The following is a 23666-nucleotide window of genomic DNA, read 5'->3' on the forward strand; positions in this document are numbered from 1 at the left end:
AAAAGACGCACAGGACTCCTGTGCAATTCGCACCGCAGCCACTGCAGAGATGTGTGAACCAGCGCCATAGAGACCCAGTCACAATCTCCTGCTATGCGAATTGGATGCAGAAAAATTTGCAACAGTGTGAACCCAGTCCCAATATCAGTGCCTGACCTCACAAATGCGTTTCTGGAAGAATGGTCAAACATTCCCATAGACACACTCCTAAACCTTGTGGTCAGCCTTCCCAGAAGAGCTGTTATAGCTGCAAAGGGTGGACCAATTCAATATTGAACCCTACAAACTAAAACTGGGATGCCATTAAAGTTCATGTGTGTGTAGAGGCTGGTGTCCCAATACTTTTGGTAATATAGTGTATATGTAGATAGGGGATTCCACCTGAGCATTTCTGCTAGGGAAAAATTTCCTCACATACATTGTAAGTTGGGGACACCTGTAATAGTTATAATTAGAAGTTGATTTTACGTTATACGCTATAGTCTCTGCAATGACTCATGTACTGTTGTCTGTAGGGTGCCCCGTACCTGCCTTTTGGTCCGCATCCGTATCTGATGTCCTCCGTTTGCATTAACCTGTTTTTTGTATTTAACTACCAACTTATGTAAGTAAAGTAACATTGATAGTAACTAAAACTATGATGCTTAAACATAATTTATGTAGACATCCGTTTTAAGCTTCTGAGGAAGCGCTTTTTTAGCTCAAAACTGGTTGAGCAGAAAATACCCACCATGAGTTGCAGCAATCCCCGGCTGATTCTTACCATATAGATTACCTATTGGTGTTGTTTGCAATTATAACTTTGTGTCGGGGCAATTAGCAAGTCCTATGGGTGAAATTAATATACATACAATTTTTTATATAGTTTGATTTTAAATATTGTTCTGCTTTTATAAAATTGTCTAAATGAAAATGTATGTTTTTTTTAATTATTAATAAAACATATGTGCCTGAAAAATCAATTTTCTTTTGCAAAACTTATTTTTGGATTTGATAGGATGTGGCACAGTATATTGTACTGGTGTCCACAGTGCCACCCTGTGGTGACACTTTTTACTTAATCTATCTAATTAGTTGTTGCAAAATGTATTTATTTTAGTAGATGCTATCTTAAGGGCCCTTTCACATAAGCGACGTGCATTTTGATCAGCTTGGAATCCATGAACAGATTCCCTGCTGAATCACAGCTAAGCAGGACAGATGTCACTTTTGTGAAATCCCTGTTCGTTCAGCTTCATGGACCCATGTTAGGTCTGTTTACAATCTTTTACCTCTTATTTGTTGGTCTGAAGAAAAAGAAAAGGATGAAAATCTATTCTTTTTTTTTTCTTTTTATGTGGGGACCTAGGTGGATTTATGCCGCGTACACACGACCGGACTTTCCGGCAAACTAGGTCAGACGGTCTTCCCGACAGACTTTCAGCAGAGGTCCGACGGACTTTCAGAACTAACGGACTTGGCCACACTTGATCGGACTAAGTCCGATCGAAAGTCTGTTCGTTTTGTACGTGATGACGTAAACGGGACAATAAAAGAAACCAGTAGCCAATAGCTTCCTTTGCGTCGTATTTGGTCCATTGGACCAGCACACAGACGAACGGTTTTCCCGATTTTTAGTCCGTCGGACAGATTTGAAACATGTTCTATTTCTAGGTCCGTCTGATTTTTTACCCAAAAAACGATCAGACTAGCCCACACACGATCGGATTGTTTGCCGGAAAGTCTGGTCGTGTTTATGCGGCATTAGAGGTAATCGGATGTAAATGGACGTGCATTCTTTTACATCCATCTACTTATTACTTACTAACATTTAGCATCTGTTTAGATCCGCCTGAAAATTACTTGAAATCTACTTGACCTGGCCTTGCTTATTGAAGCAGGATTGCAGCTAAACCCCTTTTTTTTCTAGTTTTTGAGGGTTAGGACCTCCTTCAGGGGAGGCATGTGACGTAGTGTCCATCACGAAGGGAGGAGCCCGAGTGTGCTCGCCGGAGCATGAAGCTGGAACCAACCCCGAGCAGGCTGTGGCGGTAGTCGGAAGGAAGGAAGAGTGAGAACTACCTAGCCCCTGTGCATGATGTCCTGGCCAGCTAAAAGAGACCTAGCCCGGAGATTCGACACGCACTAGGAAGACGTTGTGAGACAGGCTAAAGGAGAGATTGAGACGGGCTGCGGGACGGGAGTGTGAGTAACAGGCGCCTTCCCCCTCCGCCTTCCCCCCCTGCCCCCCTGCCTACCAGGTGTGATACCCTCGGGCAGTGGAACAGGCTGCTTTAAGCTCTGCGGTTTGAAGACAGACTCGGTTGCCAGCATAAGAGAGGACCTGCCGGCCTTGTGAGAGGAGGACCTGGACGAACTCTGGCAGGGAGAGCCAGAGAGGAAAGCATGGAGCACCATAGGGATATCTTCGAAGAGCAGAAAAAGGAGGTACCCCCTTAGGGGATGGTGTGATGTATCAGAAATCTTCCTTTATTGCATGCATAATTTAGCTCTCAGAGAAGGGAATTCGCACTGGGAAAGCTCAGGGAGAACAAGGAGTAGATCAATGCAGATTGACTCTGAACTTTAAGTTTATGTTTTGCCTTACCCTGTTGTTTTCTGCCTCATCCCATTGGTCTATATAATGGGCTCCTTTTAAAGAGACCAGGAAATGAATAACTACTTTGGACGATTAGAAACTTGGATGGGGAGGGGACACTGACAAACACTGAAAGACTGCATACACCGGGTGACACTGCTGGGAGGAGCGCAGGACTGGTCAACAGGAAAAACAGAGTACACCTAAATTGTGGACCTGAACAGGAGGGGAGAAGCAAATGAAGGGAGTATTCCCCTCAGGTCAAGCAATCTGGAGGTATTACAAATCAATGTCCTGGGTTAAAAACGTAGGGGTGACTGGAAGGTGCCCCGTATCCGTGATTGAGAAATATTAACGTTTACATACTGCGGGCACTCTGTAGACGCCACATGCGCAGGACATTCCAGCGGGGTCACAACAAGGGTGCATGCCTGGAAGGGAAACCCGGGGACACTAAGCAAAAGCAAAGTAACTGCTGCAGGATACCAGACAAACAGCGATCACTCTGGTTTATAAAGGTTAAGTGTACAAACAAAAAAATACTTAGGAGGGACATACTGATCATTACACCCTCCTGCTCATACAGTCGTGGGGCGTCTGTCTGGGAGCATTGTAACATCACCTCCTCCGGTGAGGCAATAAACAGGAAGGAAAGAGGAAGTGGAAATAAAACTGGGGAGACAGTGGAAGAAAAGAGGGGGTAGCATGAATAGAGGAGCAGCCAAAACATCTAAAGGGGGAATTGTTAAAACTCCTAAATCCCCAAAAGACAGAGCTCCAGGCAGTTCCATTAAACAATACATGGCACAGGGAGCCAGCCCCAGAAGTATAGACCAGGAGGGACAGAAACTGACAAAAGACAGAGAAGAAGAAAACAGGAGGAAGAGTAGATCACTCTAGAGAAGACACGGAAGTTGAAAGTGAACTGGAAATGAGCAGAATAGAGGAAAGAAAGAAAGACTTCTGTCAAAAACTAGACTTACAGGTCCCGGAGTTGCCCGGGTGGGCTGAGGAATGTTGATTGGGGGGGGGTGACGGGGGGGGGTTGGGGGGGATCCGGTGGGGGGAGAGAAAGATAGGGGTTGAAGGAAAGAAGGTACTAGACACACAACCGGTATAATCCACTTACTTTACTCAATCTAGTAAGATGGGTTTAGGGGCACACTGGGAGCTTCACCTTAAGAGGAAAGGATCTGGGGAGGACTATGGTATCCAGAGCCCTCCACGATCAGAAGGTCCGATATGGGGAGGGGGGGAGGAGGGGATACTTTGTGTGAATTGGGTGAGGGGAGGGGTTATACTGTGCAAACTATATAAAAGAAGAAGAACAACCCGTTACAGGCTAGAGGAGCAGAGAAGACGGAGATATATAGGAGAAAAATGACAACACTTAACTTTTTGACATATAATGATAGAGAACTAAACTCACCTTCCAAAAGACACAAGATCTTAAAAGAACTAAAAAGATTCGGTGCAGAAGTGGTCTTCTTGCAGGAGACTCATCTGACCCATTAATCAAACATCAAATTATGGTCCAAGGAGTTCCCAAGTTGGTATTATGGGGATACAATAACGAAGAGAGCAAGGGAAGTAGCAATAGGGTTTGCGAAGGGTGTACAGTTCAAGCTAGAGGGAAGGCTGCAAGATCCAGAGGGGAGATTTCTGTTTTAGAAAGGAATACTTGGGGAAATAGAATGTACCCTGGCGAATATATATGCCCCTAATAAGAATCCAACAAAATTTCTGATAGGGATCTTGGAGAAACTCATGGATTTCAGGAGTGGGGGTATGGTTGTGATGGGAGATCTGAATGTTTGCCTGGAACCGGAGGTAGATAGTACGTCCAGTGCACAGGGGACGAATAACGCTCAACTAAAAAAGATAAGACAGAAAATCTATAAGAGTCAGTTGGTGGACATCTGGAGGATTATGAATGCCAAAGCTCGAGATTATACGTTTTACTCCCCTGTGCACGGGACGTACTCCAGGATTGATTATATATTGGTGGATCATGGGCTCTTGGATAGGATAGTTTAATCAAATATAGAAATAACTACACTGTCAGATCATGCCCCTGTAAGAATGAAAATGCGGATATCAAAGAATTTGAGACAGCCCTCCGCGTGGCGATTAAATGAAGAAATACTACAAGATGAAGAAAGCTCAAAGATAGTAGAGAGAGAATTAGAACAGTATTTTCTAATAAACGAAACTGAAGATATCTCAGGGTCTGTGGTGTGGGAGGCCCACAAGGCCTACATAAGGGGGATTCTAATTCGAGAGGGAGCAAGGAAAAATAAGGAGAGGAGAGAAAAAATGGGAAACCTCACTAAAGAAATATTTAATTTAGAACAAGAACATAAAAAATATAGAGGCCAGGACCGAGTGACATACCAAAGGCTGGTAAACAAGCGGGATGAATTAAAAGATCTAGTGGAACAAGAAACAAAGAAAACATTCTATAAGATAGTTAAAGAAAGACATCAATGGGGGAACAAATCCAGCAAATACCTTGCTAGAATGCTCCGAAGGAAAAAATCCCCAAATTTTATAGGAAAAACTATATAACTACAGACTAAGAGAGGAGATATGGTTTATGAAACAAAAGAAATAGGTGAAACATTCAAAAACTACTATAAAGACCTGTATGCGGTGGGAAAGGAGGGGGGACAGACAGAGGAGAAAAGTAGAAAGATAAGTGAATTTCTAAAAGAGGCCAGATTACCAACAATTCCTAAAAATTCTAGAGAGATGCTTGAGAAACCAATAACGGAGGAGGAGATAAATGATGCCCTAGCAGACTCAGCACAGGGGAAAAGCCCAGGCCCTGATGGATTCACAACCTACTATTACAAAAAATACAAGGATATACTGACGCCTAAACTCTGTCAGTATATGAACAGACTGGGAATGGACTTTGAGTTGAGTAAAGAGGCGCTATTTGCCACAATTACGGTTATACCAAAGGAGGAAAAGGATGAGACCCTGTGTTCCAGTTATAGACCAATAGCGTTGCTTAACACCGATACCAAGTTGTTGCCAAAGTACTAGCCAGACGGTTGAAATGGTTAATGAATATGTTGGTTCACCCGGACCAAGTGGGCTTCATCTCAAGAAGAGAGGGGAGAGACAATGGGGTGAGAACCCTACTCTTGATCCAGAAGATAAAGGAGCGGGGGCCCCCAGGTCTTCTCTTATCGATTGATGCCGAAAAGGCTTTTGATAGAGTGGACTGGGGGCTCATGTTTTGGATGTAATGGGAGTGGGCCCAAGGATGACCCGGTGGATTAAAACGCTGTATGGTCATCCTGGGGCATCTATTAAAATCAATGGATCCCTCTCAAATCCCTTCGAAATGAAGAACGGGACGAGACAGGGCTGCCCCACTCCTAGCAACAATCCAAAATAATCCGGACATCAGCGGATTTAATGTAGGAGAGGAGGAGCACAAACTGGCCGCATTTGCGGACGATGTGCTCTTCTACATAAACAACCCCAGGATCACAATGCCAAACCTAATAAAAACCCTCAAACAATATGGTGAAATATCAAACTTCAACATTAATTTGGGGAAATCTGAAATTCTAAACATAAACCTAAACAAGCCTGAAGAGGAGAGGTTGAAAAGGGAATTCCAGTTTGTATGGAAAAAAGAAATAAAGTACCTGGGAATAAAATTAGCAAGTTCCTTGGAAAAGAACTACAAAATAAATTTCATACCCTTATTAGATGAAATTAAAACCGAGGGAAAAAAGATCCTTAATAGACCGTTATCTTGGATGGGGCGTATTAATGCCATAAAGATGGTTCTCCTCCCAAAAATCACATACAAACTCCAAATGCTGCCATTAACGCTACCGCAGTTTTATGTCAGAAAGTTGAAATCAATAATAACGAACATTATTTGGAAATATAAAAAAACCAAGAGTTTCCTTACAGACATTAAAACAGGAAAAAAAAAGAGGAGGACTGGCTGTCCCTGATATTCAAAAATATTATAAGGCTATAATTTTGTCAAGAGTGATTGAATGGGTAAGAGATAACAAAGAAAAAAGATGGGTAGATATTGAAAAAAATTATAGTAAGGCACATTTGGGAACCATAGTTTGGAACCCTCCTCACTACAGAATGCTTGACGAAAATACACACATATTGACACGGGCCGCATTGAGAATTTGGGACACGACGTATAAGCACTTTAATAAGATATATAACTCACCTTTAATAGCACAAAAAAAAAAAAAAATGAATATTTTGCAGCAGGGAAAATAAGTATTGGGGGGAATTGGATAAAAAACGATAGGGCCCAACTTAGAGATATAATAAAAAAAGGGAAAATAGTTTCACTTCAAGAGTTAAAACAAAATAAGGAAGCATGGGTGATTGATGAATGGAGGTACATGCAACTGGAACACTTCGTGAAGAAACTATCTCAGCCAATAAGATCAGGAGATGAGCTGACTGTGTTAGAAAGGCTGTGTTTAACAGACAATACAAATAACACTATATCCAAGGTCTACAAAATGTTGCTAACGGAGGATGAAGTAGAGGTCCCTCCATTCATCAAAAAATGGGAAAGAGAATTGGGGACGCAGAAAGACACAAGCACTATTGGGAAGATTCTGGACCTAGCCCATAGTTCGGCAGTTGACATAAAAACAGCCGAGATGAACTACAAATGCTTAACCAGCTGGTATGCAACACCTGACAAAATTAGTAGATACTAAAGGGGTAAGTCGGCAGAATGTTGGCGGGGCTGTAAGGAAGTAGGCACTATGGCTCACCTTTGGTGGAACTGCCCAATAATTAGAAAGTATTGGAAAAAGATACTAGCTTATATAAAAGAAATCACTAAAAGGGAGGTAGCGGAGGACCCGTGGACAGTGCTTTTTCACGGTACAGAAGGAGGGGTGAAGCAGTATAGGGATTCCCTGGTCCCACATTTATTAAACGCCACAAAAAGGCTAATTCCCAGGAATTGGCAAGTAGTAGAGAGCCTGCAGATTTGGGAATGGATAAATGCTGTCGAAGAAACTTATAACATGGAACGGACGTCCTACAATAGAGAAGAAAATAAAGAGGTGGTAAATGTTAAGTCGGAGTGTTGGAGTAAATTTAAAAAATCATGGAGTTACGCAGAAAAACTTAAAATCTAGAATAGTAACGAGGGAGATAATTATAATGCACGTTGGGGGGGGGGGGGGGTCTGAGGGAGGGAACAACCATTTATCGGTGAGGGAAGAGAGGGTCATGATAAAAGAGGAATACTAGTTGTACAGTAAGGTTTGGGAAAATTTTGTAACTGCACTTTTTTACTACTTGTTTTTTGGTGATGATAAGCTACGATGATGTGAAAAAGAGAAGGGACTGGTATGAGCAGCTGAGCTGAATTATGTCTCTCAATGAACTCACTGAAGTGGCAAAAAAAAAAAGAACCTCCATCAGGTTTTAAGGTTTTAAATTGGTGTTTGTGTTTCATGAACAGTAACAATTGTGTCTGAGATGAGAGGAAATGAACACTGTTTTTTTTTACTAAAGCTGGCGAGTACAAAATCTGGTGCACCTCTGCATAGAAACCAGTCAGCTTCCAGGTTCTATTGCCAAAGCTTTAATTAACCACTTCCCATCTGCCATATAGACAAATGACAGCCAGAAAGTGGTTTCATTATCCTGACTGGGCGTCATATGACGTCCAGCAGGATAAGCCGCTGGCGTTCGGTAGTGTCGTGTGTCAGTCTGACACACCGCATCTCCGATCTAGGTAAAGAGCCTATGACTTAGGCTCCTTACCATGTGATCGGCTGTGGCCAATCACAGCTGATCACAGTGTAAACAGGAAGAAGCCATTTATTGGCTTTCTCTCCTCTTGCACTGACAGGCGCGAGTAGAGGAGTGCCGATCGGCTGCTCTCCTGACGGGGGGGGGTCTGCGCTGATGATCAACGCATTGATTATCAGTGCAGACCCATCGAGGATGCCCACTTTAGACCAGCAGGGATGCCCACTTCAGACCACCAGGAAAGCCCACTTCAGACAACCAGGTGAGCCCACCAGGGTTGCCAATCAGTGCCCATTTGGATGGCACTCTGTGCCCATCAATGATGCCTGCCAGTGCCTCCTGATCAGTGCTGCCTATCAGTGCTATCCATCAGTGCCCATTAGTGCCACCTATAAGTGCCCACCAGTGCCACCTATCAGTGCACTTATGAGTGCCCATCAGTGCCACTTATCAGTACCACCTATAAGTGTCCATCAGTGCCACCTATCAGTGCCCATCACTGCTGTTTATCAGTACCGCCTACCAGCGCCTATCAGTGCTGCATATATGGGCCTCATCATCAGTGCCCAGCAGTGCCAATCAATACTGCCTCATCAGTGCCCGTCAGTGCAGCCTCATCAGTGCTCATTAGTGAAGGAGAAAACATACTTATTTACAAAGTTTTGTAACAGAAACAAAAAAAAAAGTTTTTTTTTTTTTTAATTTTCGGTCTTTTTTATTTGTAGCGCAAGAAATAAAAACCCCATAGGTGATCAAATACCACCAAAAGAAAGAAAGAAAAAATGATAAAAATTTTGTTTGGGTACAACGTCGCATGACCGCTCAATTGTCATTCAAAATGCGACAGTGCTGAAAGCTGAAACTTGGACTGCGCAGGAAGGGGGGAAAGTGCCTGGTATTGAAGTGGTTAAACAAGCTGAAGTTAGAAGTTGATTGGCTTCCATGCACAGCTGCACCAGCTTCTGAGCGCTCCAGTGTTAGGAAATATACACCAAAGTTTTTCCTTGCTAAGCTGATTTTGTTTTGTATGTCTTTGTCCCTGTTGGAGGGATTTTCCCACACTTCCTATCACAGTGACCACCCTCTTTAAGACTGTAGGTACAATGATCAGTCTGAACCTGGTCCAGTGCTCGAATACCCTGTACACACGGTCGGATTTTCCGACGGAAAAAGTGCGTTCGGATTGTGTTGTCGGAAATTCCGATCGTGTGTGGGCTCCATCAGACTCTTTCCGTCGGAATTTCCGACACACAGAGTTTGAGAGCAGGATATAAAATTTTCCGACAACAAAATCCGATCATTTAAATTCCGATCGTGTGTACACAAATCCGGCGCACAAAGTGCCACGCATGCTCAAAATAAATTAAGAGAAGAAAGCTATTGGCTACTACTGCCCCGTTTATAGTCCCGACGTACGTGTTTTACGTCACCGCGTTTAGAACGTTTAGATTTTCCGACAACTTTGTGCGACCGTGTGTATGCAAGACAAGTTTGAGCCAACAACCGTCGCAAAAAATCCGACGTATTTTGTTGTCGGAATGTTTGACCGTGTGTACAGGGCATAAAGCTACTTCAAGCCACCATTGGGGGTAACGAGTCTATAGAACGGTCAGTGCATTCATCCATGTCACATTTAATAAATCAGGCAAGCATTGCATTTTTTTGCAAATAGTTAATATCTTTGTATATAACCAAAATGCATACAATGATCTTAAACATCTATTTTGTTTACAGTAATTTTACAGCAATATTAACATTTCAGTTAAATAAAAGAATGAAACTTTAGCTAGATATAAAGATAAGGCCTCAATTTACACCAAAATCAAAAGACGTATTGAAACTTTATACAGTAGCAAATTACATGTTATTGAGACAATTCCTAGAGCATTAACCGTAAAATGCAATATTTAAAAATGGCTACATCATTCAATAACAGTTCCTCTGAGCAACGGCTTTTATAATATATTGCTTAGTTTTATACAAAGCCTAGCTTATAGCATTTTGCTTATTATACATTGCTTGGGCGATAAGGTTTATCCAAGCCGACAGGTGTGTAACAGTCCCTGTGCCAGCAGGTACCACTGGGATGATCTGGGGTGGAAGGCACAATAGGCAGATCACAGCATATCTCTTGAATTGCGGATGGCACAACAAAGGACCATACTGAAGATCATACCAAAGATCTATGAATAAAAAAATATATAAATCCATTAAATCCATTTACATATATACATAAAATACAACTACATTCTAACAGGTAAATATTACACCAAATAACTTCTTAAAGTACATTTACATTTAAAAACAAAATGTTATTTATAGCTTTTTATCAGTCCTTAGCTGCAGTGGTTACAATAGCTTTTATTTTCCAGGCTAAAACCTAGTACAGTACACACGATCAGAATATCATAGGAAAATATACTGCTTTCAAATTGATCGTACGATAATCTGATCGTTAGTACACAGCTTTTGAAAGACGATCAGGACAGGTCGTGTGAAATTATCCGATGGGACAAACACAAAACATTTTTCTAGTATGATAACAAATTGTACAATTTTCCTTTAATCAGTACAGTATTTGTCTGAAAATACATTACAAAACATTACATCACTTCCAAATTTTGTATTCTGTCTTACAATCATTTTCTTAGTAAACACTTCATTTTCGATATGAAACTAGCATGCAAAAACAAAAAACAGACGATCATTTGTCCGATAATCTCATTGTGTGTACAAGGCTTAAGAATATTTTCAGCAAGTATAGAAAAATACAGTACATACTGATCTTGCAAGAAATGCAGTGTCCTGGCCATGTGAGATGAAAAGAAAGGACAAACGGCCTTATCTTTATTGTGTAAACTACTAGTCCCATCAATCCAACATGCAATGGAGATAAACTAAAGCATACAGTCCAGACTGTGTGGTAACCATGGCTCCCTCCACAGATACAGTGGAGCAATGAGTGTAGACACACTGGACTGGAAGTGTTCTTTATTTGCAGGATTACCAGAGGTAAAAAAGGGAAAAGGCTTGAACAAAATAAAATAAATGCAGATACACAGCCAGGACTGGTAAGCTGCAATATATCTGAGGGCACTTTCACACTGAGGCACAGGGGCGTGTCGGCGATAAAGTGGTTTTAGCGGCCCTTTACCGTCATTTTAGAGATGCTTTTTGGCCGCTAGCGGGGTGCTTTTAACCCCTGCTAGCGGCCGAATAAAGGGTTAATAGCGCCCACAAAGCACCGCTGCCGCGGCTCTTTGCAGGCGCTTCAGCGGCGCTGCCAATTGATTTGAATGGGCAGGGGCGCTTTAGGAGCGGTGTATACACCGCTCCTAAAGCGCCTCAAAGATGCTGCTTGCAGGACTTTTTTTAACATCCCGCAAGTGCACCGCTCCAGTGTAAAAGCACTCAGGCTCCCACACTGGAGTGACAGGAGAGGCGCTTTACAGGTGCTACTTTTAGCGCTATAGCGCCTGTAAAGCGCATCAGTGTGAAAGTAGCCTTAATGTATTTTGCGTTTGAGTTTAGATTCTTTTTAACCACTTGTCGACCACCCTATAGCAGTTTTACAACTACAGGGCAGCGGCTATGTGCAGGATCACTTATATATATATATATATACACGTGAACCCGCACTTCTGCATAGGGTCATGGGGAACCCTATCTCCAGAGTCCCCCGGGCACCTAAAACCATGTCAATTGTAGGGATTAAGCAGTGAGAAAGGAAGGGAACCTGTACTTCTTCATCTTTTTTTTCCCCCCAGTTCTTTATTTCCAGTTTAAAAAAGGTTGCATGTACTCGCAGTTCCGCTCGCAGGTGGGGCAAACCTGCATAGTATATAACATGAACAAAAAAATTGATATTGGTTTGCCAAACCAGCTTAAAGAGCATGTGTAGAATTAAAAAAATGCGTAATATTAATCCATACTAAAGAGTGTACTGTGAACTAAAATCGCAGAATGAAATTTTTCATTTAGTTGAGGTGTTGTAGGGGAAAGTTAACTCGGGATTATGAAATGGATTGAAGGGACGAAGGAGGAAAATGTGGATGAACCAAGAGTTGGAAGAAGAGAGAAAAAAAGGGAGATTTTTATTACATATATCAGTGTAGATATGATATGAGTTAAAGGTCTCAAGGTAAAATCCCCCTGGGAAGGGGTAGAGATATAAGCAAAAGGGTGCATTAGAGCCTAAACTCTCAACCAGTCATGCTAAGCGCTTTCTTGAAAAGGATTTAGACAGGCCTTAACCACTTGACCACTGGGCACTTAAACCCCCTTCCTAACCAGACCAATTTTCAGCTTTCGGTGCTCTCACACTTTGAATGACAATTACTCAGTCATACAACACTGTACCCATATGAAATTTTTGTCCTTTTTTTCACACAAATAGAGCTTTTTTTTGGTGGTATTTAATCACCGTTGGGTTTTTTATTTTTTGCGCTATAAAAGAAAAAAGACTGAAAATTTGTTAAAAAAATGAATTTTTCTTTGTTTCTGTTATAAAATTTAGCAAATTAGTAATTTTTCTTTGGAAATTTTGGCCAAAATTTATACTGCTACATATCTTTGGTAAAAATAAGTACAACTTGGTGTATTTTATTTGGTCTTTGTGAATGTTAGAGAGTCCAAAAGCTATGGTGCGAATATCTGAAAATTGATCACAACTGAAGTACTGACGGCCTATCAAATTTCTTGAGACCCTAACATGCCAGAAAAGTACAAATACCCCCCAAATGACCCCTATTTGGAAAGAAGACATTCCAAGGTATTTGAAAAGATGCATGGTGAGTTTTTTTGAAATTGTCATCTTTTCCCACAATTCTTTGCAAAATCAAGATTTTTTTTTTTCTTTTTTTTTTTCACAAAATTGTCATATTAGAAGGTTATTTCTCACACACAGCATATGCATACAACAAATTACACCCCAAAACACATTCTGCTATTACTCCCGAGTATGGCGATACCACATGTGTGAGACTTTTACACAGCGTGGCCACATACAGAGGCCCAACATGCACGGAGCACCTCCAGGCGTTCTGGAGCACCCAGGCCAATTCTTGTATTTCTCTCCTACATGTAAAAATAATCATTTATTTGCTAGAAAATTACATAGAATCCCAAAACATTATATATATTTTTTTTAGCAAAGACCCTAGAGAATACAATGGCGGTTGTTGCAACTTTTTATCTCACACGGTATTTGCGCAGCATTTTTTCGAACGCGTTTTTTGGGGAAAAAAAACTGTTTTCTGCTTTAAAAAAAAACAAAACAGTAAAGTTAGCCCAATGTTTTTGCATAATGTGAAAGATGAAGTTACGCCGAGTAAATAGATACCTAACATGTCACCCTTCAAAATTGCACACGCTCGTGGAATGGTGCCAAACGTCGCTACTTAAAAATCTCCATAGGTGACGCTTTAAAATTTTTTGCTGGTTACATGTTTTGAGTTACAGAGGAGGTCTAGGGCCAAAATTATTGCTCTCGCTCCAACGTTCGCAGTGATACTTCATATGTGTGGTTTGAACACTGTTTTCATATGTGGGCGGGACTTACGTAAGTGTTCGCTTCTGCATGCGAGCACACGGACAGGGGCGCTTTAAAATTTTTTTATTTTTTTTTATTGTTTATTTTACTTTATTTATTTTAGTTTGACACTTTTTTCCCCCCAAAAAAATTTTTGATCACTTTTATTTCTATTACAAGGAATGTAAACATCCTTGTAATAGGAATATGGCATGACAGGTCCTCTTTACAGTGAGATATGGGGTCAATAAGACCCCACATCTCACCTCTAGGCTGGGAAGCCTGAAAAAAAAACAAAAAAAAAAAAACGATCTTGGCTTCGATCTAGCGGTGAGTCGGTAGAAGCACCGGAGGGTGGCGGGAAGGGGGGGGCGTCCCCTCTCGCCTCCCATAAGAACGATCAAGCAGTGGAACAGCCGCTATGATCATTCTTATGGTGTAGGAAATCGCCGGCTGAAAAAGCTGATATCTGAATGATGCCTGTAGCTGCACCCATCATTCAGATATCCCCGCACAAAGTCAAGGACGTCATATGACTGTGGGCGGGAACTGGTTAAAAATTGCAGAGTATTGCAGAGTATTGCAGGGTAGTGCCGGGTATATTGCAGAGTAGTGCGGGGTATTATGCAGAGTATTGCAGGGTATTATGCAGAGTATTGCAGAGTATTGCAGGCTATTATGCAGAGTATTGCAGGGTATTATGCAGAGTATTGCAGGCTATTATGCGGAGCATTGCAGGGTATTATGCAGAGTATTATGCAGAGTATTGCAGGGTATTATGCAGAGTATTATGCAGAGTATTGCAGGGTATTATGCAGAGTATTATGCAGAGTATTATGCAGAGTATTGCAGGGTATTGCAGGCTATTATGCAGAGTATTATGCAGAGTATTGCAGGGTATTATGCAGGGTATTATGCAGAGTATTATGCAGAGTATTGCAGGGTATTATGCAGAGTATTATGCAGAGTATTATGCAGAGTATTGCAGGGTATTATGCAGAGTATTGCAGGGATGGCTGAGCATGGAGGGATGGATGGATGTGACAGCAATTGTCACTGAGCACCACTGTGGGCACTACACATGCAGCCCACAGCGGTGCTGCCATCCGATCCCTCCCCCTCTCCCCTCACACTGTACCGATCGGTACACAGAGGGGAGGGATGAACCGGCGTCATGACATGACGCCGGTCTGTTGACATGTGATCGCTCCGTCATTTGACAGAGCGATCACATGGTAAACGGCCGCGATTAGCGGCCGGTTACCGTGATCTGTGATGCAGGACCCGGCGGTCACGGAAGTTCTCGGGTGCGCGCCCCAGGGGGCGCGCGAGAGCAGTATTCTGGGAGGACGTCCCACGGACGTCCACCCAGAACTAGCCGACCGCGCTGCAGCCGTCTTTCGACTATGGCCCGGTCGGCAAGTGGTTAATGGAACTTGTGAAGCAAGCTTTCTATCCCTCCTCAACTGTAGACTGAAAAGCTGCTGCATAATCAGAGGAAACCCTTTTGTTTAATCCAGTAGAAGCATTTTTTTTTTCATTTCTGTTTTGTCTTTCAGAGAGGAGGTCAAATCCTCCATGTGCATGATGTTGTTTATTTTGGAGTACCATTGGCTTATAGTGGGCAGATTGGGTTGGTTCCAATTACATAGGCTACAGGCCTTTGCTGCATTAAGGAGATGGATAAATAAAGATTTTTTTATATCTGGATTTGAGAATAGGCATGAGGTGAAGTAAACAAGCTGCCGGATTATTTTCAAGGTATATGCCTGTAAAATGTAAGATTACAGGTAGGATCTGGGACCAGAATTTTTGGATAATAGGGCAGTTCCACAAAATGTGTATAAGGTCACCGTGAGGAGCTTTACATCTCAAGCACCTGCCATCAGTGTCTTTATACAGTATATGCAAGCCAGTATCAAAGGGGTCTGGTCCTGTACCACCTGGTCATGATTTTATAATGAAGTTCTTGAAATTTGTTACAGATGGATGACTGAAAAGAAAATGACGTGTTCTCATTGCTGTTCAGTGAAGGACCTTTGTAAATACTTTCCCCATTTTTGCTGAAATGATTGGGGGGGGGGGCAGTTTAAGTTTTAAAAGAACTGATGTGAGGTAGACATTGTCTAGCATGGAACTGACTCTGTTGAATCCAAATATTACAAAATGTTATTGTTTTGACCCAGAAAGAAGTTCCAATGATTGGGGTCATTGGCGATGGGTAGACTGAAATTCCCCATTTCTCCATCAAAGGGAGAAAAGCTTTCAGCATAGATCCAATTAATGGATGATATTTTGCCTGGCATTGCCCTGGCGGACCAGCCCACGGGGCTCTCTCTATAAGGAAGGGTAGATAATCTTGTTCGATGGAAATCCACAATATGGATTGTTTATTACAATGCCAGTCCATAATACAGGCCAGGTGTGTGGTGGCGTAATAACGGATGGGATCTGGAAAACCTACTCCCCCAAAACATTACAATACATCTTTACAGATCTGGGAAGATGCTCTTCCTTCATCTGACCTGACAAAACTGTATTGCCACGAACACACGATCGGACATTCCGACAACAAAATCCTGTATTTATTTCCGACGGATGTTGGCTCAAACTTGTCTTGCATACACACGGTCGCACAAATGTTGTAGGAAATTCCAAACGTCAAGAACGCGGTGACGTACAATACGTACGACGTGCTGGGAAAAATGAAGTTCAATAGCCAGTGCGGCTCTTCTGCTTGATTCCGAGCATGCGTGGAATTTTGTGCGTTGGGATTGTGTACACACGATCAGAATTTCCCACAACGGATTTTGTTGTCGGAAAATATGAGAACCAGCTCTCAAGTTTTTGTTGTCGGTAATTCCAACAACTAATGTCCAATGGAGCCTACACACGGTCGGAATTTCCGTCAACAAGCTCACATCGAACACTTGTTGTCGGAAATTCCAACCGTGTGTACGAGGCATATGAATGCCAGAAGACACTTTCAGATTTTACTGGAATTTGAAAATGTAAATATTACTTAAAATAGAACAATAAAATAATCTTAAACACGACAAACTAGTTAGTGGTCTGAGGGATCCCTGAAACCAGTTCTCCTGGAAGGGGACAACCACCTTCTTGCCCCTTTTGGGGGCAGGGGTAGATAGTACATAGGCCCCCCATGCTAACACCACCTAGAAGTCAAGGAACATGCAGGATGTGATCAACCTAGCAGGGGGGTGCATGCTTGATACGATCTTGTTATGGGAGTACCATCTACATGGGTGTTGTACTGGGCTTGTTTGCTCTTTTGCTCTGGAAGTAGGTCATGTTTTTTTTATGCAAATGTTGAAAAAAAAAAGCCAGCATGCAACCTCTTCCTCCCCAAATGAACCAGCAGAGTAAACTAGGCACCAGGGCTGCCTACCTGATGCCTTACAGCCTTTGCACTGCAAAATTCCTGGTCCTGCTACTACTGCACAAGGATGGAGATGACAGAGAACGTAAAAGTACAGTTTTCTGGTGGATCCAGGATAGACTTCCCTGGCAAAATGAATTTTCAAGGATCACATAGGGGGTGGTCTGGGGTAATATAACGGGTTCAACGAGGACTTTTAAAGTATTGACTTTTTTAAAACATTTGTTCTAAAATTATTACTACATATTCTACAAATGTTTACCTGTTTTTTAATGAAGCTATTTAAAAAAGAATATATTTCCTACAGTAGAATCATCTTGGGAGCTAATATCTACATTATTTACTTAGAAGCCAGCTGTGTAGCTATTTTAGTGCATTTGAGAGAATGAATGGATTTATCATAATTCCGTTTAATTACTTGAAATGAGTGCACCTGTTTCTGCGCTCTAGCAGATTAACATGTTTCTATTCAATATGGAGGAATGATCTATGTAGTCATGACGCTAAAAACAAAACATGAGTGTTTAAAGGAAACATTATATTGGCATTTCTTATCAAGATGAGTGGCTGACTGCAACTTGAAGTATTAGATTACATGGATGGATTAATTGTACCCAAAATGCAATAAACTTGATCTGAATTAAAAGGCAAAAGGTTAAGTACATAAAAGTCAGTTAATGTTTTGCGGTAAGAAAGCACTCTGGGGGGCATTTTACATGAGGAAATACAAGGAGTAATAAGCCAGGGCCGATCCTAGGGTCACAGACGCCTGGGTGCAGAAATATTTCTGGTGCCCCCACATGGGCGTGGTCATCTTACCAACCCCTCCCCTTTACAAATGTTTCTATGGCAACAACTCAAACACAGAGATGCGCCCCTAAGAAGTCTTCGTTACCCTGGGATCCTCCCATGGTCATTTAACAATAAAGAAAATAGAGGAAGAGCATACACTAATGAGACCTGGAGGGGAGTCTCTCTGATGCACACACAGAGGGCTTCTTTTAGAAAATCTGTTAGAAAGAGCCCCCAGACATAGTACAGGAGATGGTCAAAGATTGCAGACATGATACTAGAGATGGTCAGAGACTGCAGACATGATACAGGAGATGATCAGAGGCTGCAATCATAGTACAGGAGATGGTCAGAGACTGCAGACATGATACAAGAGATGGTCAAAGACTGCAGACATTATACAAGAGATGGTCAGATACTGCAGACATAGTACAGGGGATGGTCAAAGACTGCAGACATGATATAAGAGATGGTCAGAGACTGTAGACATGATACAAGAGATGATCAGAGACTGCAATCATAGTACAGGAGATGGTCAGAGACTGTAGACATGATACAAGAGATGGTCAGAGACTGCAGACATGATACAAGAGATGGTCAGAGACTGCAGACATGATACAAGAGATGGTCAGAGACTGCAGACATGATACAAGAGATGGTCAGAGACTGTAGACACGATACAAGAGATGGTCAGAGACTGTAGACATGATACAAGAGATGGCCAGAGACTGCAATCATAGTACAAGAGATGGTCAGAGACTGCAGACATGATACAAGAGATGGTCAGAGACTGCAGACATGATACAAGAGATGGTCAGAAACTGTAGACATGATACAAGAGATGGTCAGAGACTACAGACATGATACAAGAGATGGTCAGAGACTGCAGACATGATACAAGAGATGGTCAGAGACTACAGACATGATACAAGAGATGGTCAGAGACTGTAGACGTGATACAAGAGAAGGTCAGAGACTGCAATCATAGTACTGGAGATGGTCAGAGACTGCTGACATAATACAGGAGATGGTCAGAGACTGCAGACATGATACAAGAGATGGTCAGAGACTGCAGACATGGTACAGGAGATGGTCAGAGACTGCAGACATGATACAAGAGATGGTCAGAGACTGTAGACACGATACAAGAGATGGTCAGAGACTGTAGACATGATACAAGAGATGGCCAGAGACTGCAATCATAGTAAAGGAGATGGTCAGAGACTGCAGACATAATACAGGAGATGGTCAAAGACTGCAGACATGATACAAGAGATGGTCAGAGTCTGTAGACATGATACAAGAGATGGTCAGAGACTGCAGACACAATAAAGGAGACGGTCAGAGACTGCAATCATAGTACAGGAGATGGTCAGAAACTGCAGATATGATACAAGAGATGGTAAGAGACTGCAGACATGATACAAGAGATGGTCAGAGACTGTAGACATGATACAAGAGACGGTCAGAGACTGCAATCATGGTACAGGAGATGGTCAGAGACTGCAGGCATAATACAGGAGATGGTCAGAGACTGCAGACATGATACAAGAGATGGTCAGAGACTGCAGACATGGTACAGGAGATGGTCAGAGACTGCAGACATAATACAGGAGATAGTCAGAGACTGCAGACATAATACAGGAGACGGTCAGAGACTGCAATCATGGTACAGGAGATGGTCAGAGACTGCAGATATAGTACAGAAGATGATCAGAGACTGCAGACATAGTACAGGAGATGGTCAGAGGCTGCAGACATGATACAAGAGACGGTCAGAGACTGCAGACATGGTGCAAGAGACGGTCAGAGACCGCAAGCATAGTACAGGAGATGGTCAGAGACTGCAGTTCCTATGGAAGTTAGTAGATAATGGCCGATCGGCCCTCTGACCTGACCCAGCGATATAGCAATGGTTCCTCTGATCAGGAGTCAGCTCTCTCTGAATTGGCCGTGGCGACTCCACTGGATAGCACCCAGATCTGTATTCTGGCAATGACTCCATTCCTTTCACCACCAGGGATGGCCCTAAGCTGTGTGGCTTTCCCTATGGTGGAGCAGGGCAACGGGGTTCTCTCTCTGATGGTGTTCTCTCAGCACTGTCTGGAGCCCTGGGTGCACTTCCCTGAAAACTTTCCCGGGCTCCTGGCTCTCTCTCTCTCTCCCATTAAGTTGAGCATGCTGTGTGAGCTGCAGTTTCCATGTTACAGTGGGGCTGCCAGTCCTCGGGACTATATGTCCCACAATCCTCTGCTCCTTTTTCTATTCTATTTCTTCCCTGGCTGATATGAAGGCGGGGAAAAAACATAGTGGGCGGCTGTGCTGGCAAGCACCGCTCACTAGTACAGCAGCTGCAGTGGCGTCACTAGGGTTGGTGTCACCAGGTGCGGTAAAACATGGTGTCACCCCCCTCCACCAACTATAGTCGCCCCTCAGTACAGATCCCCTCCACTAAGTATAGACCCCCCTCCGTCAGTGCAGACCACCCACTAAGTATAAACCCCTCCCTCAGTACAGACCTTCCTCAGTACAGACCCCCCTCCATTTATACAGACACCCCCAGGACAAACCCCCTCCATTAGTACAGACCAACCCACCAGGACAAACCACCCCCTCCATTAGTACAGACCCCCCAGGACAAACCCCTCTCCATTAGTACAGATCCCCCACCAGGACAAACCTCCCTCCATTAGTACAGACCCCCCCCCCACCAGGACAGACCCCCTCTATTAGTACAGACCCCCCCACCAGGACAAACCCCCCTCCATTAGTACAGACCCCCAGGACAAACCCCCCTCCATTAGTCAAGACCCCCCCAGGACAACCCCCCTCCATTAGTACAGACCCCCAGAACAAACCCCCCTCCATTAGTACAGACTCCCCCCACCAGGACAAACCACCCCCTCCATTAGTACAGACCCCCCCACCAGGACAAACCCCTCTCCATTAGTACAGACCCCCCAGACACCCCCAGGCCAAACCCCCCCTCCATTAGTACAGACCCGCCCACCAGGACAAACTCCCCTCCATTAGTACAGACCCGCCCACCAGGACAAACCCCCCCTCCATTAGTAAAGACCCCCCCAGGACAAACCCCCCTCCATTAGTACAGACACCTCCAGGACAAACCCCCTCTCCATTAGTACAGACCCCCCACCAGGACAAACCACCCCCTCCATTACTACAGAACCCCCAGGACAAACCCCCCTCCATTAGTACAGACCCCCCACCAGGACAAACCCCCCTCCATTAGTACAGACCCCCCCCACCAGGACAAACCCTCCTCCATTATTACAGACCCCCCCACCAGGACAAACCCCCCCATTATTACAGACCCCCCACCAGGAAAAAACCCCCACCATTCGTACAGACCCCCCCAGGACAAACCCCCCTCCATTAGTATGCACCCCCCCATGAGGACAAACCCCCTCCATTATTACAGACCCCCCCACCAGGAAAACCCCCCCTCCATTAGTACAGACCCCCCCAGGACAAACCCCCCTCCATTAGTATGCACCCCCCCACAAGGACAAACCCCCCTCCATTATTACAGACCCCCCCACCAGGACAAACCCCCTCCATTAGTACAGCCCCCCCCACCAGGACAAACCCCCCTCCATTAGTACAGACCCCCCCCAGGACAAACCCCCCTCCATTAGTACAGACCCCCCACCAGGACAAACCCCCCCTCCGTTAATACAGATACCCCAGGACAAACCCCCCCTCCATTAGTACAGACCCCCCACCAGGACAAACCACCCCCTCCATTACTACAGAACCCCCAGGACAAACCCCCCTCCATTAGTACAGACCCCCCACCAGGACAAACCCCCCTCCATTAGTACAGACTCCCCCCACCAGGACAAACCCTCCTCCATTATTACAGACCCCCCCACCAGGACAAACCCCCCCCCATTATTACAGACCCCCCCACCAGGACAAACCCCCCTCCATTAGTACAGACCCCCTAAGGGACAAACCCCCTCCATTAGTATGCACCCCCACACGAGGACAAACCCCCCTCCATTATTACAGACCCCCCCACCAGGACAAACCCCCTCCATTAGTACAGACCCCCCCAGGACAAACCCCCTCCATTAGTACGCACCCCCCGCCACAAGGAAAAACCCCCCTCCATTATTACAGACCCCCCACCAGAACAAACCCCCTCCATTATTACAGACCTCCCCACCAGGACAAACCCCCCTCTATTAGTACAGACCCCCCCACCGAGACAAACCCCCCTCCATTATTACAGATCCCCCCACCAGGACAAACCCCCCTCCATTAGTACAGACCCCTCACCAGGACAAACCACCCCCTCCATTACTACAGAACCCCCAGGACCAACCCCCCTCCATTAGTACAGACCCCCCACCAGGACAAACCCCCCTCCATTAGTACAGACCCCCCCCACCAGGACAAACCCTCCTCCATTATTACAGACCCCCCCACCAGGACAAACCCCCCCATTATTACAGACCCCCCACCAGGAAAAACCCCCCGCCATTAGTACAGACCCCCCAGGACAAACTCCCCTCCATTAGTATGCACCCCCCATGAGGACAAACCCCCTCCATTATTACAGACCCCCCCACCAGGAAAACCCCCCCTCCATTAGTACAGACCCCCCCAGGACAAACCCTCCTCCATTAGTATGCACCCCCCCACGAGGACAAACCCCCCTCCATTATTACAGACCCCCCCCACCAGGACAAACCCCCTCCATTAGTACAGCCCCCCCCACCAGGACAAACCCCCCTCCATTAGTACAGACCCCCCACCAGGACAAACCCCCCTCCATTAGTACAGACACCCCCAGGACAAACCCCCCCTCCATTAGTACAGACCCCCCACCAGGACAAACCACCCCCTCCATTACTACAGAACCCCCAGGACAAACCCCCCTCCATTAGTACAGACTCCCCCCCACCAGGACAAACCCTCCTCCATTATTACAGACCCCCCACCAGGACAAACCCCCCTCCATTAGTACAGACCCCCCCAGGACAAACCCCCCTCCATTAGTATGCACCCCCACACGAGTACAAACACCCCTCCATTATTACAGACCCCCCCACCAGGACAAACCCCCTCCATTAGTACAGACCCCCCCCAGGACAAACCCCCTCCATTAGTATGCACCCCCCGCCACAAGGACAACCCCCCCTCCATTATTACAGACCCCCCCACCAGGACAAACCCCCTCCATTATTACAGACCTCCCCACCAGGACAAACCCCCCCCTCCATTAGTACAGACCCCCCCCACCGAGACAAACCCCCCTCCATTATTACAGACCCCCCCACCAGGACAAACCCCCCTCCATTAGTACAGACCCCCCACCAGGACAACCCCCCCTCCATTAGGGTACATAAAAACACCCGGCAGGAGCTGGAGAGGAGAGGACAGTTTGCAGACACGCCGCCCGGGTGGATCACAGATCACAGCAGGCAGGAGTTAGTCACAGAGAGGAGGAGGAGAACATGTGTCAGGCATGGACCCCCCAGCGACGTCACTGCATGGCTGGTGGTCTCTGTCCACACAGAGACAGCCGCTCCGATCTCCGGCTGCTCCCCTTCTCTGAC

General features: G+C 44.6%; 1 protein-coding gene across 1 annotated transcript in view; it reads right to left on the minus strand.

The window, feature by feature from the left end:
- Positions 1-9969: 9969 nt before the first annotated feature.
- TSPAN2 (tetraspanin 2) overlaps positions 9970-23666 on the minus strand; it is a 303693-nt gene continuing 289996 nt past the window's right edge. The window contains exon 8 of the mRNA XM_073615666.1: positions 9970-10539. Within this exon, the coding sequence (XP_073471767.1) occupies positions 10474-10539 (66 nt within the window). The 3' untranslated portion in view covers positions 9970-10473. The remainder of the gene's footprint in view (positions 10540-23666) is intronic.

Source organism: Aquarana catesbeiana, linkage group LG02 (genome assembly GCF_042186555.1).
Source record: "Aquarana catesbeiana isolate 2022-GZ linkage group LG02, ASM4218655v1, whole genome shotgun sequence".
Lineage (NCBI taxonomy): Eukaryota > Metazoa > Chordata > Amphibia > Anura > Ranidae > Aquarana > Aquarana catesbeiana.